This window comes from Homalodisca vitripennis, chromosome 3 (assembly GCF_021130785.1).
Source record: "Homalodisca vitripennis isolate AUS2020 chromosome 3, UT_GWSS_2.1, whole genome shotgun sequence".
Taxonomy (NCBI): Eukaryota; Metazoa; Arthropoda; class Insecta; order Hemiptera; family Cicadellidae; genus Homalodisca; species Homalodisca vitripennis.
Genome location: NC_060209.1, coordinates 101256457 through 101276975, shown reverse-complemented (window position 1 = coordinate 101276975; position 20519 = coordinate 101256457). Strand labels below are relative to the sequence as shown.

General features: G+C 32.6%; 1 protein-coding gene across 8 annotated transcripts in view; it reads left to right on the top strand.

The window, feature by feature from the left end:
* LOC124357253 (E3 ubiquitin-protein ligase HECTD1) overlaps positions 1 to 17515 on the top strand; it is a 138619-nt gene extending 121104 nt beyond the window's left edge. For 7 of the 8 annotated variants that reach the window (XM_046808817.1, XM_046808819.1, XM_046808821.1 and 4 more), the window contains 12 exons: positions 154 to 306; positions 2097 to 2390; positions 3384 to 3514; positions 4428 to 4642; positions 4977 to 5187; positions 5999 to 6203; positions 8137 to 8227; positions 10194 to 10479; positions 11907 to 12041; positions 13468 to 13747; positions 15577 to 15818; positions 16531 to 17515. In XM_046808817.1, the coding sequence (XP_046664773.1) occupies positions 154 to 306; positions 2097 to 2390; positions 3384 to 3514; positions 4428 to 4642; positions 4977 to 5187; positions 5999 to 6203; positions 8137 to 8227; positions 10194 to 10479; positions 11907 to 12041; positions 13468 to 13747; positions 15577 to 15818; positions 16531 to 16813 (2526 nt within the window). In that variant the 3' untranslated portion in view covers positions 16814 to 17515. The remainder of the gene's footprint in view (positions 1 to 153; positions 307 to 2096; positions 2391 to 3383; positions 3515 to 4427; positions 4643 to 4976; positions 5188 to 5998; positions 6204 to 8136; positions 8228 to 10193; positions 10480 to 11906; positions 12042 to 13467; positions 13748 to 15576; positions 15819 to 16530) is intronic. The other variant, XM_046808818.1, reaches the window with a different exon arrangement.
* The last annotated feature ends 3004 nt before the right edge of the window (positions 17516 to 20519 follow it).

Below are 20519 nucleotides of genomic sequence, written 5' to 3'. Positions count from 1 at the left end.
CAACTATTTTAATATTTTAGATATTCAATGATACTTAAATTTTTAGTCAACATTTTATTTGCTCATTGATTAAACCAAATTTTTATGTATTGTTAAAAAAAATTGTAAAAATAATTTTAAGCATTGTCGTAAAATTGTAAAAATTGTCTACAGGATTTCTTGGAGAGTTGTCGAGCTCCAACACTACTTGCTGAGCTCGAGGATGACGACGAGATGCCGGATGAGGACGAGAATGATGACGATGAGAATGAGGATGATGATGATTATGAAGAGGTCATGGTTAGCAGAAACTTGCTTTCCTTTATGGTACATACAAAACTGATGAATACTTGTGGCATGCATATCATATAGTGTGCATGCTTCTAGAGTTTACAACCTGAAAATGCACATAATTTACTCTATGATTTAATAACATATCCTACTGACCTGGTGACAGTATATATGCAGTGTAGCATTGTTTGTGAATAATTTAGATTTAAAAGGTTATATTCGGAAACTGTAGAAAATAACATTGTTTCCTGACGATTAATAGAAACTGGGAGCATATTTTTCTGTACTAGTAGATAGTTTTAGCAAATTTTAAAAAGATATTTATTAAATTGTTATGTACTATTTAAAAATTCATCATAATATAAATTTTGCTTATTTTAGTTGAACTGTATGTATATGAATACACTAAAACTAACCACCAACTGATAGGCCCTAGGTTTAAATAAATATTGCTTTAAAATAAATAAATAATCACTTTAGCAGATGTAAAAGTGCAGTACATTTTAGGAAGTATAGTTATATTGTTTTATATAATATTGATTTATTTATATTTATCTATTTCAACATGTGTGTTCTAAAGGGAACAGTTGTAATTCTTTTAAAAATCATCTTCACAGATTATGTTATTTTCTGAAGTTAAAGTTTAAATTTATGTTTTAAGTGTAATATGCTTGATTATATGTTTAATAAAACTTCATTGAATTATTATCTAATAGCTTCATTAGTTTTTTATGATTGTCACAATAATTATTAGAATCGTTTGAAAATATGTAACAACTCTTTTGCTAATAAAGAAGTTTTTTAAAGCACAAAAATATATGAAATATTTTTAGAACTTTGCCATCAGGTTGAAAGATAGGAAAATATATTTTAATTATTTGTTTTTGTGCTACAAAACAGACGGAAACCCAGTTACACCATGTCAGTTCTATAAATAACAAGAAATGAACTGGAGTAGCAGCAATGTAATAAGAATACCATTAAATGGTTCCACTTTGCATATAGCCCTTGACTATTTTATTTTTCATTATTCTTTTCTGGGAATTATTGTATATCATCATAGAAAATACATTCTAACAACTTCTAGCTCGATGTTATTTTCATTTCAATGTAGCAACTTTTATTTAACTTGCTTGTACAACTTTCAATCTAAGAAAGGTTAAAAATGTTTTGACTTTTGAGTCTTAATAGTCTATACAAGAAGAAATCAATAAAACAAAACTGCGTGATCAGAAAAGTTAAGCACGTGCACATGTAAATCTTTGCAACATCATATTAAAAAAAGTAAGAACAAGTTAACTTTATTACATTTTTAATCATATATTAAATTTACAATTTTCATAAGATACTTGGCTTAGTAACTAATTATTTTAATAAGTAAAATTAATTACTTATGGAAAGAGCTCGTGAGATTGATCTCTGTGGCTGAAATACATTGATTTAAAACCTTATTTAAAACTTGTTAACTTGACTCAATACTGTACTCAATATATATATATATGTGATTAAAGCATGATTTGATTTGAAATATGCCAATTTAGTCTTTTCACCACACTTACACCACAAATGGGTGTCTACTCAACCACTTAATAATAAAAAAAAAAAAAAAAATAGAAGCATTAATGATTATTGTTTTTATTCTACTATCAATAATTTATTATATTAAAAATAAGTGGATTATCCTCTTAATTAACAATTCATGTATTCTGTGATACAAAATTTTAGTTTTTACTTCAAGTTTAGATGTTTCCTTTGTGAATTATCCATTAAAAATTATTAAGCTACATCTGATTTACTGTAATTATGGAATGTTGTCTCTATAACAGCAGGAGGAGGAGGGTTACGAGTCACGCAATGCGGGCGGGGGCAGCAGTGGTGGTGGGGAGAGCGGTGGGGGCAAGCGTCGATCCTGGGATGATGAGTATGTGTTGAAGCGCCAGTTCTCTGCCCTGATACCAGCATTCGACCCACGGCCAGGGCGGACCAATGTCAACCAGACTACAGACCTGGAGATACCAGCCCCAGGCGGGGAGGAGGGCAGTAGCTCCACCAGTCTCGCCACCGACCACACACCACAGCCTCGCCTCCAATTGGTACTACGGGGTCCCAACATTCCAGGGGTTAGTATACGATTTGCTGTTGTGTTTAGTAAATACAGGAACATTTGTTGCTGTTAGACATAAATAAGATAACTCTCCTTTTTTGTTAACTTCAATGAGCCTTGAGGGTGTTGTAACCTGGTTCTTAGAATCTTATTGAGATTTCGTTGGTCAAGTTGTTAAGTGGTAAGTGACGTTTTCAACATCTTCAAAACTTTTCCCTCATTCTCAAAATTACCCACCATTATTTGCCAAAAACCTCTGCCGAATGCTAGTCAATTTTAGTTTACCTGACCTAAACCAGTTAATCATTCTCTCAACTCATTAGATTCCATCCTTACCCTACCAAAATTCTGCAAAACACAATCAATTTATCACCAGCTTCTACTTTTGTACGTCTAAATATACAGAAAGAAGGAAAGAATATACACAAGTGTTGTTAACTTATCTTTTTAGAAAATTACTATCTCATTATGACTAATTTTAGGTAACATGTTGTATGTTTTATGTATTATGTATTTTTTTACCATGTAAATGAGTTTTAATAATTATTTAATTATCTGTAGTTTTTATAAAAAGTAGGCTAAAAATTATATTAACCACAAAAAATTACATGCTGCCACACATGAAATTTACTTAACATTTAAAAAATTTGATAATTCTGGTTATTAAAACACTAACATTTGTTCTGGGTCTTCAGTATTATAATACAAAATAATAGAGTATTGTTTTGTATTGAACATTAAAATAAATATAACAATTTATTATTTATCAATATATACTTCTTTATATACTAGGAGATCATCAAATATTAAATCTGCTCTACTACTAACAATTATCCTAACTGTCTCATGCTTTCATTTATTACATTCTTATAACTTAAGGAGACTGATCCACTAATCAAATTAATCAGTCAGACACACTATTAAAATATTAGGTTATATTCTTGTTTTGGAGGGCAGCGCATATTGTGTAGTTTTACTTCAATCTCATTAAACAATGTGCTCCCTACAGGTACAAGATGTAGAGATTGCATTGACTGACCCCAACTGGACCATTTTCCATGCGGTGCAAGAGCTGATACAGCTGGCAGACCTCGGCAGTAGACAGGAAAAGTTGCGCCGTATCTGGGAACCTACCTACACGTGAGTCACAGTTACTGTGTATCTCTCTAGTTTGCACTTTGTAAAGAATCTCTCTCTCTCTCTTTCCCAAATGATCTTGTTTGTATACTGTATTGTTTTAAAGTAAATACATTTTTTCAGAAGCAGACAAAATTGAATAAGATATTAATGGAGTTGGCTATGAATTAATGGGTTGGAGAAAATATCTACATAAGAAAAAGAAATTACAAAAGGGACCAACTAATTTAAGTTTAAATTGACTGATGTAGACAGTTACACAGATCACTAATATTTTATTGGAATAAAAATCTTCCCATATCTTTAGTGTTGTTTATGTATAATTTTAGTAATTTAGTGTATCTAATTACAGTATATTATTGTTTTAACTAAAACATTATAAAGTTCTTATGAAATGTTGACTCTTCAAGTTGAAAAAGAATATGGAGAATATACTATTTATTAATTTTATTTTTCCTTGTTTATTTTCATTTATTCAGTCTCTTGTTTTACTTATGAAAGAATCACTATTATATCTTTTATCAAATTTTCTTATTACCAAATTTTATTGATGAATCTGCAATCATTTATTTTATACAATGATAACTACTCATTGCGTGATAAAACATGCTTTAATTTAAAAATATGAAGTTTACTTGATTAAGTGGAACAAAGAATTAGCTTTCTTTTGCTGTAGGTTGTATATAGCTAATTTTACTTGGAAGAGTCAGTGAGATATGGGTTGTGCTTTTACAAGACAATTTTCAAATCGGAGCTAAAACTGGTAGGGAACCATTTAATTAAGTGGTTTTTGGGAAGGTATGTGTATACCATACTAATACCTGCTGTTTTAGGGAACATAGTTTTATCTTAATAAAAAGCTGTTATCTCCTAGTTAATTAATTATTAATATAACAACATGATTGGTGGTGCTCAGGATCATCTACAGGGAGATGAAGGAAGGTGGGGACGAGGAGGGAGGAGAGTCGACACCTGTGGCCTCACTAATGTCCCACAGTCATGCCTGTGCCAGCAGTGTAGTATCACCTGCTACACCTGTGCCCTCCATGTCCTGCACTGTCGAGGATGTGCTGCAACTCTTACGTCACCTGTACGTCATCACCACCAGCCGTGACAGACACTACCACTATGGTAGGTTTTCCTGTGACTTACACAAGTCCACAGGTTCAAGTACTCTAAGACAATACTCTGTTGATGTGCTATTAAGTTTGTCTTATTTATAGGTAATGAAAAAGTGTTTTTAACAATAATAACTCAATAATGAGTACCATAACTGTTAATTGTTAATCAGTTTATGGAAGAACCATTTGATAGTGAAATATAATCAGTGATTTCTAGTGAGAATGCATAAAAAATGAATAACTATGCACTACTTATATTAGATGTTGACCTCACTTTGTAAAATGATGTAGTGAAACAGTTTATTATCATCTCAGCCCTGTTAAATGAAATATATGTTGTCCAGATCTGGAGTGTGTGGAGAGCCAGCTATCAACAGAAGAGTTCACTAGCAAGAAAATAACTAACAAGCTGGTGCAGCAGATACAGGAGCCTCTAGTGCTCAGTTCTGGTGCACTGCCAGCTTGGTGCGAAGAGCTCACTCATTCCTGTCCCTTCCTATTCCCGTTTGAGACCAGACATCTCTATTTTAGCTGCACAGCGTTCGGCGCTTCCAGGTTTGAACTATTTTATGTATTAAATAAAAACGTTTTCTTAGAAAAACTAGAATTTTTTAATTTTGCTAAAAAGTATTTTATAATAAAGACAATAAGCTACAGTACTAAATAAAGTAAATAATCTAATTTAACTGATTTCCAGGTATTGATTTAGGAGTTTTTTTATTTAGGGGTGTAAAATGACCATTTCTCCAAAATAACATTTTTAATTGTTTTGGCAACAGTGGATAAATAAAAGGAATTTTATACTTCCTTAGATAAATGAATTAATAATATATCAAACATCTGATCATATATATTTTTGCTACATACCTCCTATAAAATATTACTTAATTTACTAATTTTAAATACTATTATACATGGTATGGTTTTATAAGTGATTGTACAAGACGTAATCTAGTTGAAACTAAGTTAGAAATTTAAATTTACTGGAAAAACTATTTTAGCGTAACTGTATAATAATTATGAATTTATTTTGTTTTTAAATCAAAGGAAAAGTTACGATCAAATTTATTCCACTGTAAATTTTATTTATTTTTTAGCGTTAAAATTGGGTTTTTTGTCATAATATTTTTGTGCAAGAAATAAAACATGAAAGTAAACCAAATCATACTAACTGTAAAGTATTTGTATTGCATACTAATTGTACCATTGAAAAAAAAATAAGAAATGCAGTACAATTATTGGTTTGTTTGTTATTATAACTTAAGTGATAGTTACAATAAAAAAATAACCAATATAAGATTCGTCCATGATTATTTGTATCATGTTTAACATTTATGGATTTATGTAATGAGCGTGTTTCTGATAGATCGATAGTGTGGCTGCAAACCCAACGAGATGTGACGCTGGAGAGACAGAGAGCCCCAGGTCTGTCACCACGCAGGGACGACCCCCATGAGTTCCGTGTCGGCCGCCTGAAACATGAGAGAGTCAAAGTGCCAAGGGGAGATCAGCTGTTGCCCTGGGCCATGCAAGTCATGAGGATACATGCTGACAGGAAGAGTATACTGGAGGTGAGCAGGTTACAAATTGCCATAATTAACTGTTCCTTTTAGTGGTGTTCGAAGCTGAATTCAGAATCTACAGAGATCTGCTGTGTCGTTAATTATCAGTCGCTGAAACTTGTTTCTGCTGTTCTTTGATTTTTAAAAACCTGGAATAAAATTACATAATTATCATAGTGTGGTAAATAATGTCTTGCTTGCACATAGTACTTTCCATGTTTATGTTCATAACAGCAGCATGAGCCCGTACTGTGTTTATTTGTAGACTACAGCTGATCGATATTACGAAAGTTACAGATCACGTAAATGTAATTCCTTTGTATTTTGTGTATAAAAACCCGTAGTACATAGGTAATATAATTAACAACTTGTCATAATTTGATTAATAGTATTTTGCTTGCAGTTAGTATTTTTCATATTTATTACCCAGCACTATGAGTATGCTTCCTTCGTTTATTCGCAACAATATCTTTTCAGCATTACACAAATTACCGACCGTCAAAATACATTTTTATTGTACTTTGTGCTATCGAATTAACAATTTAATTTTTGGGTCTCCGGAATATATATACTCCTAATTAGAGAGTGTATTTATAGGGTATAGTATTTATACAACTACTAAAATTCTAAAGTAAATAAAAATTAGTGATTGTCTGTTTCCTTCCCGTCAACCAGCTGGGTCTTGTGCATAAATGCAACAGACTCGTGGCATTGCACAAACATAAATATAGAAAATACCAATTGCAAGTGCGAAATATTATTTACAAAAGACTATAATTTATTTGTGAATTAGGTCTATCTATCTATCTATTAGACTTTTCATGAACAGGTACAACAAAAATGTGTTTTAGCATTTAGAAATCAGTTTTGCTGATCAGTTGTCGTCTGTGAATAAACAGTAGACTTGTGGTATAGTGCGAATGTAAACATATGAAATGACTGCAAGCAAAATGTTATTTACAAAAGTCAATTAGGTTATCTATTTACACTTTTTAAAACCTAAAATATGGCTAAAACATGTTTTCCTGTTGATAAATTCTTGAATCTGACTCTTTCATTAAGATTGGGTGGGTTCGGGATTTGGTTCTGTCACATTACTATTGGGTATCGCTTTTTGACAACACCGTTGTATATTTATAAGCATTTGTTATCTAAGTGGGTTTCAAAAGTTTTCAAATATCAAAAATATGTAAAAAGGCATGAATTTTAACTTTTAGTTTGAATAGCAATATATAAACAACAGCTAATGTATTAATAATTGTCTGGTTTATTGTCATTGTGTTTTTAGTTTCTAAAACTCGTCTACCTGTTCCTCCCTTAGAAACACAATGGGACCAACTAGTTGAGCAAAAATAATTTTGAACTTTGAATTTACTATATTTCATAATATGAAATAAAACACATTTTCATGATTGAAACAGGCCTACAAAACCCACCCAATTATGATACTGTGCCACGCTATTTTGCACTTATTGTAAATTACAACATATATTTTTACTTGTACTATTACACTGTAATAAATAGAGTGGAACTCCACTCTAAACAGCATAAAAATGCATGCTATGATTTTGAAATAATCAACTGATATAAATCATCTATTTCATTTAACACGTTGACAACAGCACCTACTTTACTCCTGTTTGAAAAGCCTTATGTACCACTGGTGGTACACGCTGGTGTCAACGTGTTAAAAACAAACTGAATAAAACAGACAAAACATTGAAGTAATGAAAAAGAGATACATCATTTGTTCTGTATCAAGTTAGACTTATGCTTGATATAGTTACTACTGCCGCTGATAAATTGCATACAAAATATGTCCATAGAAAAACTAGTTCACATGAAACCACCACAGCACGCAAGTTAGCAACTTTGAAGAGTTAATAAGACTTTAAAAACAGACAAGTGAACTGCATATTTCATATTTATATATCTGTTCTAGGTGGAGTTCCAAGGGGAGGAAGGGACGGGTCTTGGACCCACACTAGAGTTCTATGCTTTGGTGGCTGCTGAACTCCAGAGGAAAGACTTGGGTATGTCACTTAATTGTGTATTTAGTAATAATGGATTAGTTATATTTTATCGGTTGGGTTTCATTGTATTTCTTTATAAAAAAATGTCCTCAGTTTTTTTCCTGAGTAAAAGGACAGTTTGTCCCTGCGCTTAGTCCTAAAAGGACCTTTGCGCCTCTCTTACTTAAATTTTGTATCCTTGAAGTCCGAGGCTTTTGCAAAAACCGATCAGATTTGAGGGCTTCTGTTCTCTGATGTCCTTGGGGCTGAAGAGATATGCTCCCAGGAATCTTTTCTGAGTTTCTAAGATGGCAGGACAATCTAACCAAATATGCTCTGCTGATTCCTCCTCTTCTCCACAGAGTATAGGCTACATTTTTTGTTACAAACTGGCTGTTTAACAGCCTCTTGTTAAAACTAAAGTAGCCTGCTTTTCAACTGATAATTGCGGAACCGGGTATAGGTTGGATAACCTAGATGTCAGATAGCCCAAAATCTTTAACAAAATTTTTGAAATATAAAATCTATTATAGTAATTTAATTTATTATATAAAAATGAATATAAATTATATTTACAAGCAAATATAGTATATTAATAATATATTTTTACTCACCAGCATCAGATGTCATTCACTGTTCCTAGTACTACAACCTAAAAAAAAAAAAAAAAAACAGTAATAAAATACTTCAATCTTTAAAACCATATTTATTCATATCTCACAAAAAATATAAGATGTCCATTAAGGTTGCGATGCTGCACACAGATAGTGACAACAAACCTCAAAGTGCACTCAGGCAAAACAGTGCATTACTGACCTACATCGCTAGGAAACTGTTGAGTCACCAGTTGCATAGAGACGTATGATTTGTAAATATTTTCGAAAGTCCATCGTTGCTGTGGTGGTAGTCGTCTAATCCATGTCCTGCTAGAAAGGGTCAGTTTATCGGAAGGGTGGTAAATGACTGAATAAGCACATTAACACGAGACTGGTTTTCATCTGTTGCATACTCACTTAATGGCCAGAACAAGATGCATCCTTCACATTTAACTATCCATTTATACAAATTTTAGCTCTTAACACTTTCTAACATGACTAATATGTATAGTTTTGTCGCCATAAACATTTGTCAATTGCCCATGGATTTCAGTAGGCGAACAAACTGCTCTTTATTCTGGCCTTCATGGAACACTTATCTACAAGACATCAAATCAAAGTGACCAATCAAAATTATATATGGCATGCTTCTAACTGATTTATGTACCTTTTGAACGAATCTGATAAGCTATATTGAAATTCTCAGAAATAATGACCTCAAAGGCTTTAATTATCAACTGCGCCTTGTAGATTCAGAATATCCAAACTTATGGTCTAGAAAACATATAAAAATAAACAAGTGTCTTATAAATTTATCTTGTATTAATTACATGTATGAAAAATTGGTGTTGTTAGTGCTGCCAACATACATTTCTGTGGAAGTAAAATAATATTCCTTCATATATGTATACTATGTCTTTTAATGGACATACAATGTATATTTAATTTTATGTAGCTGTAACAATGCAATAAAAGACGTGCAGCGTAATGTGTAACATGATATTGACTGTTGTAGGCTCACGAGGTAGTGGCAAGGGTGATTGTCTCTTAATGGTGAAGGCTTGCTTGCAAAACTGCAATTTTTTTGTTTTTTTTTATATCCTGTATGTTTTATATTTGTATTTGAAAGTTACTGTGTCAATTGTCAAGGTGTCATCAGTGGAAACACTGTACAATAGCTCTGTTAGGCAAGTGAGAGTAATAAGCAGCAGTGAAGGTGTCGTACTTGTGTAACTGTAGAACACCACACACCACCACTGTTGTGTTATCAGTTTAATATTGACTGCTGTGAACACATCAGTGCACTTAACAATAGTTATTTTAGGTAAATAGGTATTTGCTATGATGGGTTCATGTGGTAGTCCTCAGTTGTAGCATGATGAATGTAACAGGTATGTGGCTGTGTGATGATGACATGGACCCTGCCAATGCCACCAGCCTAGACCTGGGAGAGGGAGCCAAACCTCCTGGTTACTATGTGCGCCGTGCGCCAGGACTGTTCCCTGCACCTTTACCACAGGACTCGGCTGCCGCAGATCGTGCCACACAGCACTACTGGTTCCTAGGGGTGTTTCTCGCCAAGGTGTTGCAGGACAACCGACTGGTGGATCTACCCCTCAGCCACGCCTTCCTCAAGTTGCTCTGTCAGGGCGAAGTCGTCAACAACATCAACGAAAGGTATGATACTCCTGATGTGTTGGTAGCATGTGTGTTGATATTTGAGATGGTAATTAAGTTATAGCTCTAGTTATCATTATTTGGTTTTAAAAAAATTCCAATTTATTATGGGGAATAATTTTATTGATGCTCATAAGTGTTAAAAGGTTGTTGTAGCATTGTTCTTACTTTTCAGAGAACCAAAGTATCGTTTATTAATTAGATTAAATTACCCTCTTGTTGTTTATTCAACATTCAATACAAACACCTAATAAAATGCCATACAGTTCCTCATTAGTAAAATATTTTTTAAGAATGTTACATTAAGGTACCAATTATGCAAATTAAATTTGTATTTGTGTAATGAATGCAAAACTAGTATTTTGGTAGAAATAATTTGGGTGCATGTAAGATTCTTAATATTAATTTTTAGAAATCTGTATTCTTGCATTATTAATATTAGTAAAATGATTTCTTTGTTACTTCCTCTCAGTATTATGCAACTCTTAAATGATGTTTGCAAAGTACATTACAGAATATTTAATTGAATACTTGAAAATTTTACTTAAATTGAATATTGTATAGATGACATTTGACAGCAATAATCCATAACTCTGCAGTTAATTTTCATAAACCTTTTTTCTCATAAATGATGTTTGTATTTTTCATTGTGTTTCAATAAAATAAATTATCATCAATTTTGTATGACTTAGAAATATATCTTTTAATAAAATATGCTCTTTTGTTCATTTTCAAATTGAGCATTATGTGTGAAAACTTAATGTATATGAAATATTATATTGTAATTTCTCAAATACTTGTAAACTTTTGAAAAAGGAGGACCCATTATATTTACAAATTGAAATATTGATCTATTTGGTATTTTTTTAAAATTGTAATTTAATGAATCACTATCGATAACCTTTTTTATAAAATAAGAATGGCAACACTTGTTAGAGAGTACTAAGAATACTTCGTAAAAAATAAAGAAAAAAATTGAAAATTTTCATTTTAATCCACAAAATTTAATTATTATGTACAAGAGTATTTAAGAAATTAGTATAACACAAAATTTGTGAATAAGTTAAATAATTTATATAAAGTATAAAAACAATTAAACTTTTTGCTTTGAAAAAGTCCTTTGTTTCATTTTAACAAATTATATACAGCTAAATGGGATTTCAGGAACATGACACAATAATAAATAAATAATGGTTTCATTTATGAATAACAAAGTTGTAAACATTTTTGTAAAACACCTACAAATTACTACTAAAGCATGACCCATCGTGCTATATTTTAATAGTGCTGTATTTTGTACTGAAAGAGGAGTATGAAAAAGGACTATGTTTGTTTTAGTGTGAACAATTCTTACTCTACTGTTAGCATTGCATTTTTTCATTGTTATTGTCAATCACAGCCAAGTTTGATACTAGTGTGGGTTCCAGGATTGGCTTGTTGCCCAGAAGTCGAAGTGTAGTCACAGAAGAGGATCTCATGATGTCATCATTAATTTCTGAAGAAAGTGAGAAGGAATTGGAACTGGACCCACCCAAAATATGCATAGAGGAGACCAAACCGTGGTAAGTCTCATAACTCATAAGAGTGATGAAACAAGTTTTGGTTAGAGTTTTAAACATATTATTAATAATTTAATTTTACTAAAATGGCGTATTTCAATATTGTTTATTTAGTTTTTAATTTTAAAATTGTAGCACTTTAAACAGAAAACTAAATATTATATCAGCATTTAATTCAGTTGTATACAATTATCCATTCATAGTGTTAAGTGAATCATTTGTTATGTTTCTTAATGTTCATACATGAACATATTGTTTATGTTTTATATAATTTACAGTATAAATATGCAGGTGATATATTTACAACCAAAATTTACTTCATTGTATTGGTAAATTTGGGTGAAGATTGTGAGTGGCGTGATGTTACAAGCTTTAATTTTGATCACCTTACCGTCAAAAATAATTTGTACCCGCTGGGGAGAGCGGGAGTTGGTGTGAAATGAAATGAAAAATGCCTTTATTTACAGAGGCGAAGTTAGGACTTAAAAGTCCTCTCTACCACTTAACCTCCAAAAAAAAACAAACAAAGTAAAATATTATCATACCTATTACAACATTGTAATTGACACTTAAACTAAATCACTTTAATAATTAATTACATATTGGATGTAACATAATAATGTATATATATATAAATTATAATTAAAATTAACCATTTAGATTAAACTCTAACATAAATCTCTTTACAGGCAACTAATAAAACTATCCTATCCTAATCAGCTTTCATTCCCCATCCACGCAACTCACATACAGTTACCACAAGTGTGACCACAAGAACCACCAACCGTCACTCCCGCCGAGTCCGCAGCAGAAAGGCCCGAAACTCCGCCCCAAAGCGATCGCGCTTGTCAATAGTTCTGATGTTGTCTGGGAGAGCGTTCCACAATCGACATGTGGAAACAGTGAAAGATTTATTATATAAGGTTGTCCTATGAATTGGAGTTGATAATAAAGATGCACCCCTACGAGTTCTACGTGCACTAATATCAGACATAAAAACAAAACTTTGGGCCAAATAACTTGGACAACCATTGTGGATTAGTGCGTGCAACAGACTAAGTACATGAAGATCTCTAAGTTCATGTACTAGGTGTGCTGAGACAACTCAGTCTTGAATGGGTCAACTGAAGTTGTGGTCCATTTATATGTCTGTTATTGCTTTGAACCATATTCAGTAATCGGTATTGGCATTTGCCAGAAACTGGCCAAAGACCCTGAAACAAGTGGAGCCATATAGAACTAGTTTGTTGTTTTTCAGAACATTGATATACATTAATAATAATGATAAATATAAATACAACCTAGCATTCTTCTCTATCTCGAGTTTGTGTTTGTTTTTTAAGAAATGCTCTCAAAGTAATGGTTAATATGAAACATAAATTATTACCGCAATGTACCAACTGTGTTGTAATTTTGCCTTCTGTGACAGGTTCAGTGGTATCTTAACAGTAGAGGACCTGTACGAGGTGGACCCGGAGCGTGGACGATTCCTCCGTGAGCTACGCGAGCTAGTAGCACGCAAACAACGAATTGTGCAGGATAACACATTGTCGCCTGAGACGAAAGCAAGGCAGATACAGAATCTCTCACTAGTGTCAAGTGATGGAAGTCGACTGGAAGATCTCATGATCACGTTCACGTACCTGCCTAGTAGCAAGGTGTATGGCTTTAACTCTGTGGATCTGGTCAGCAATGGCAGTGATATTGAGGTAATTGTACAACATTAATGTTTTATAAAAGAGTTATATGTTCATAATACAACCATTGTATGAGAATTCAAAATGTTAAGTTATAACAGTTTACTGCATTTCTTAGGTAATTTGTGTTGATATGACATGCCTTTTAATATTGATTACTATCTGAAATAAGACACAGTGTAAAGTGATTGAAAGCTGTGTATTTTATAACAAATCTACTGTACAATAATTTCCTGTACAATAAATACTGTCATATTGTTTAAGTATAGTAATTTGCTTGTCTGTTTGTCTCTATTTAAACTGTACTAAAAAAGGTGGTTTAAAATTTGGGTCACATAAAAATTGTAAATTGTTGGTAAATCCAAGAAGATTAACCAATAATATAAATGTCAAGAGACAAAAGATACTACAATTGTGCAAAAATACTTGTCTTTTTTTGGTCTATTGAAAATAAATAACTGAGACAAGACCTGAGAAACTGAAAAATAATTATCTTGATTATTGTAATATATTTGGGTTCATCTTCACAGTTTTATTGTATTTAATTCAATCACCATGGTGGGGAGCATGTCACTAAAGTCCAATCACCTCAGATCGCATCATACTGCTTTTTCATTGCTGTCTACTTTGCCATCATGCGGTTACTTTTGGAACTGCTAATGGAAATATCTATAGACAGTATTGTTTTCCTTGTTCACTAAATATTTTTATACCTACGTTGCCTATCAATCTCTTCATTGACAGTGATTTAGTGGTTTATCATCACAATCCCTTTCGAATTGTGCTGCTATCTTACAGAATTATTAAAACTATTCATAACTTTCTATAACTTCTGTTTTACTGACATCATATTGTTATGTTTTTTTTTTGCGGGATAAAGTGTTGTAAATTCTGTACTGCAGTGATTTATACAGGGTGAGGCAGAACACCCATCCGTGATGTATAGCGGCTCATGCTTGAAATCTACCTCCTTTGTTTTAATAAAAACCCCTTTATTTTGACCCTAAAGAATTTAGGAAAATATTTTGTAACACCCAAAAATACTTCAAAATGGCTTTTTTGGGAGTGTAGGGGTCATTTTGACGCCTTTTGTCAACCATTCAAGATATAGCCAAACTTTAAACAACAATTTTTAGTTTTTTAAAGAGCTATTATAGGTGTGTAATCAAAGTCATTCCTTGCTATTTGAATGTTGTAGGTTTTATGAGTTTGAAATATCCTAAATTTGGACTGTTTAAAAAAAGTGGAAAGGTACTGAAATATGACAACTGTAACATATTTTTAGAAAGAGTACTTCTATGGTAACTTTGGATAACAATTTGAAAGTACTAAAATATTTAACGAGGTAACAGTAAAAAAAATGTAAAACCATCCAACTTTAACATTTTGGACTACTCTTGTATACAAGAAGAGAAATTTATAAAAACTTTTTTTCAAAATGATCAGTGAATAAACTTAAACATGAGGTATGGCTCGACCTATTATTACTATTACAACATAATTACTTTTACATTTGAAAATCTTTAAAAAATGCCACTACCTCGAGAAAGTGCCATTTTGGGGTATTTTTGGGTGTTTAAGGTTATTTTCCTGAATTCTTAGGGATAAAAATATGGGGATTTTCATTAAAGCAAAGGAGGTATGTTTCACGGTTCAGCCACTAAACATCTCGGACGGGTGGTCTGCCTTACCCTGTGTAGCAAATTCTCTTTATTTAAAATTTAAGTAAATTCTGGAAATAACATTTTATAATTATTGAGTATTTGAATTTAGATCTGAGTAATAACTGAAGGGAATGAATGAAAGAGGTAGTGAATTAACACAATCCTTTTGTTTGAAAGGTGAGATTGGACAACCTGGAGGAATATCTGGAGTTAACAACCAAGTTCATGTTGGAGACTGGCATCGCTAGGCAGATGGAGGCGTTACGCTCAGGCTTCAATCATGTATTCCCCTTGCGCAAGCTACATGCATTCACGCCCAGCGAAGTGCGTGTTATGCTTTGTGGTGATCAGAACCCTCAGTGGACAAGAGAGGATCTGCTCAACTACACAGAACCAAAGCTGGGATACACCAAAGACAGGTAAACAGTTGTAGTTCGTATGTGTTAGTACCCATAGTTTAAGATTCTAATATCAGTTACTGAAGTTTGATATCAGATTCAATACACTTATACCACATATACATCTGCTGCAATTTAAAAGTCAATTTTAAAAACAAAATCTTATGTGAATTCTATACAACATGGGCAATGAGAAACAGCTTACAAAAAGAATTAAAATGTACATTAGCAATTCGATTGTCCTATTATAAGAATGATCCATTTCCCCCCAAAACTCCAGCATTCTATTTTGAGATGTTTCATAAATATTTGTTATGTACTTATAAAGTCATATTTACTTTCAAAATCTACATAAATATTTGAAATATGACCATCATGATATTCAATGGTTAATTATAATTTCAAATTCTGATTTTATAGTCATTGAGCTGTACATTAGATGGCAGCTGAATAATGAGTTCCTGTGCTACTCTCCTGCTATTTTTATGTCTTGTTTCTATTGCTAAACTAATTTTATTTATAAAAGATGCAAAAAGGCATTAATTACATTAGATACCACCTAAACGCATGGGTCATTACTGGAATTTCCGATAATTGAAGTTCTGATAATTGGAATTTTACTGTATATATTGTTATTCTAGTAATCAGTCAAATGATTCAAGAGTTATAATTGGTTTATAGTAGAATGCTTAATTTTAGAAATCATATTTTAGTGTTCTGTATTATGTTGCAGCCCTGGATTCCTGAGGTTTGTCAATGTATTGGTCTGTATGAATGGTGAAGAGCGTAAGGCATTCCTACAGTTCACTACTGGCTGCTCGTCTTTGCCACCTGGTGGACTGGCCAACCTGTACCCGCGACTAACTGTGGTGCGCAAAGTAGACGCAGGTCAGGGCAGCTACCCTTCCGTCAACACTTGCGTCCACTACCTCAAGCTGCCTGACTATCCGACTGAGCAGTTACTACGAGATAGACTTCTCACCGCCACCCGCGAAAAGGGATTCCACCTTAACTAAATTATTTGTCTATAGAAAAAATCAAATTGTATATTTTGTTTTTCGTACGGATTATATTATTTTGGTTATTGATAAAACTCGTATCACTTAACACAAGGGGAAATATTACCGTTATTTTCTCCATCAATCAATTTTGGTGTAAGGTTCTTTTATTTCTGTGGATTGTTAAGTATAATTGAGAAGTTCCTGTTGTAATTTGATTCCCTTATTTCAATAGTCGACACAGAATTAGTTGATTTAATTTTCTTATTAGTGTTTGACTTTTGTACAAACATATTTTTAAATAAAACACAAGTAAGTTTGATAGCCCGCTTTATGAATGTCAGCTGTTTTGTTTAGCGTCCTGTCATTTATTGCCCACTACGCTTTCAGTTATTTTTCATACGATTTCTTTATCTTTGTGCCTTAACCCTGCACTCGCGTTATGTTGGCATATTTTCACAAATTCTATGTATATAAATTGTCTCGTATAAGATTAGGTGTAAGCTCCACTACCCCGACTCGGGTAGTGTTATATGTAGTAGGCCTAGTAACAAATGTTAGCTTAAATTGTCACGTCTATTTTCTATGTGATGAGAGGCAACCGTTTGTTGTGCGTCGAAGAAATGTGATCTACTTAATAATAAATCCTATATTTCAATTTTAAGTATTTAGTCTTATCTATAAGAAAGGATTATAAAATGAATAAAGGTATTGAAAATATGTTAAACAGGTTTTATTCAAATATTTCCTTTTGCTCTTAGCAACTCAAGAATATTTTTACAGAACCGTCACTCATTTTGTACCATTTAACTCTCCCACTGAATCCGTTACAACACTGATTTGGAGTGAATTGGTTGTGTTGTCCACCATGTAAAGAAACATTGAAACAGATTTAAATAGCAACATATGGCGATGAAATTAACTAAATAATTGTTAACCACAAAACAAGTTTTAAATAAAAAATTCAGGCATATACATGAGGATCCAGGGTGACTAAATCAAGTACCAACCATGTCACAGCACGAAAGAACGCACTGAACAAGATATCCACACACACCAGAGATGATGAGACTGCATCTTAGATCTTATGCCTTAAGGTTTTTTTGACATCTGAAGAAGAGGATAGATTCCAATCCTGAAGCAGTGTTTTATTTTTGAAACATTATGATGGCAAACATCCGAAAACTTGTTATTCTGTCATAAGAATAGCCACAATGCAAATGAGCAAATATATGTCATATTTGTCTTTTGTTACCTAGCATAAAGTAAATGTTATTTTCAATTCAGTATATATCCTTTTTGTATGACCTGCACCATTATTGGCACTGAACGAGTGTCCCCTCTGGCTTGAGCAGCAATTTAAACCCTCACAATAGACAACAGTATGTATTTAATACTAGAAGTGCTAAGCCTGAGCACGATGTTGGGTTGTAGATAACTTACATTGTCAAAATCGTGATTCACACATGTCATAGCCACGTAAGAACTGTGACAGATAACATCCACAAACCTATAAACCGGTATATTGTGTCTTTCATTGTTCTCGATAGCCTCAATGTGTTTGTTGTATCTTCAAACAGTTTATATTTTCCAAAACCTCTCTGAGTCATTAGAGATTGTGGAAAAACTGGTATTCAGTTGCTAAGCTGTTGTGCCACCTCAGGAAATCGTGGCTAACATGCAAATAATTTATGCGCTTATGTAAGGCAATGAGGTGGATCAGAAATTTTAATACACATTTATAGAGGATTGTAAGTATTTAGATACTGCATTTTAATTAGTTGTTTAATTTTTGTTTGTGCTTAAGTAATCTTATGTCTAAATGTGTTTTGGCACCTGAAGAAGAGGATAGATTCCAATTCTCGAAATGTAGAGCTCTACTTTTGTAACATTGATTATGGGAAATATCTGAAAATCTGATGACCTATAAAATCATACATCATCAGTAATAAATTTTAAACAAAGAATACGTATACATTTTTATGTTCAGTTTGAAGGTAAGTTCTTGGTGTGTCCCAATCATAGACAATCCTATCAAGCGAATATTAAATGTTTGTCTTCTTAGACTTGAAAGGTGAAAGGCTTGAAAATGTGTCAATTCCTTGATCAAATTAAAGAAATTTAATGGGTGAAGGAAGCATTCACATGCATTAACCAGAAAACTTATCTTTCCTAAGAAAGAGACTCCAGTAAGGTTCTGAATGAATGTTGCCAAAATACATCCGAATCCCTGTCATCTAGCCAAAAGTATAGTAAGTTTAATCTAGCCAATTCTTTACCTGTTTGAAAAGAAAGTACAAAGTTGAAATTTTTGATCTTGCAAACCACTTGCAACTTAGCTTCCTCACTCAGTCTGAAACGGCTTGGACTGAAACCTAGGGAGGGTTTGAAGAGCTATATGCCTTTATGCCATATCCGACAACCATGATATGTAGTACAGATCTTCCCAGGTAAGAGTTATGATACTAAATGTTTTGTGCCAACATGGGTAAATGCAAAGTTTAGAAAGCCATTGAAGTTTTGTAGCAATTGTGAGGTTATGGGCGCAAATATGCAAACATTGAGTCACATAGTAAATCATTGTTCTTTGTTGATGGCTATGGTCATGTTGAAGGGACTGATCAGAAGCTTGAATTAAAACACCAAGGCTTGACTACTATCCAGTCTAATCTTTTAAATGACGAAGCCATCACACCAATAACTACAGAGAGGGAAAGCAGTTTTCTGTGTAATGTCTATGGTGTCAATGGACAGTATAGTGGATGTAGTTCTCTGTTTCGGGAAAGGGCTTCTCCTGTGTCCCCTTTAAACTGCTCTATGATTGGGACAACAACAGTAACAACTACTTTCAGGAAACATGAAACTATTAAGATTTTTCATCAAAATATCCTAAATCTGCCTAAAAGAATAGAACCATTAGAAGCTATTCTTGATGAAATTGACAGATTAAACATAAAGAATTTTAATTTTAAACTAAGCTCACATTTTTGCTGCAGTAGTTCAAAAAAGGGGGGAGTTTTAATTTTAAGTAGAGAGCATTTAGAGTGGGCACAGGTGACTGGACTATACCTAATATTACAAATATTTCTGAGGAAAAACAGTTTGAATTCTGTGCAACTAAATATCATATAGGTAATGCTAAGTTTATTTTGATAATAGATCAAGTTCAAACATTGATATTTTCTTGGGTAAATGAGTGTTCTTATTGAAATAGTTCTAAAAAAATATAGTAGGGGATATAAATATTAACATATTGAATAATAATAATAATTCACAAAACAAACTGTATAATACATTCTTGAAGCTCTTTTCTTATTGGAAATTATATATAAATTATATCTTCGGACCCACATACCGAAGATGTTCTCATTGATTACGAAAGGCCTCACAAAAATAAAAACTTGTATTATTGGAGAGTTTGTTTAAATTAATATAAACAGTATAATGTTTAAAAAAGTTTTAATATGAATTATTTAGTTTGTTTTCAAACTTGTGCATTTCGTGGTTCAATTTCTGCCATAGATAATTTTCTTACAACATTTACTAATGATCAAATACAAGTGTTTGGAGTAATTACTTTATTATCAGATCATGATGGTCAGGTTTTAGAGCAAAAAGAGCAACAAAAAGATATGTTAGTCAAGAAAATGTTAAACTGTTCCAACAATTCTTAAGAGAGGAATCATGGCAAGATGGTTTATATCTCGAACCTATGAAAAATGTA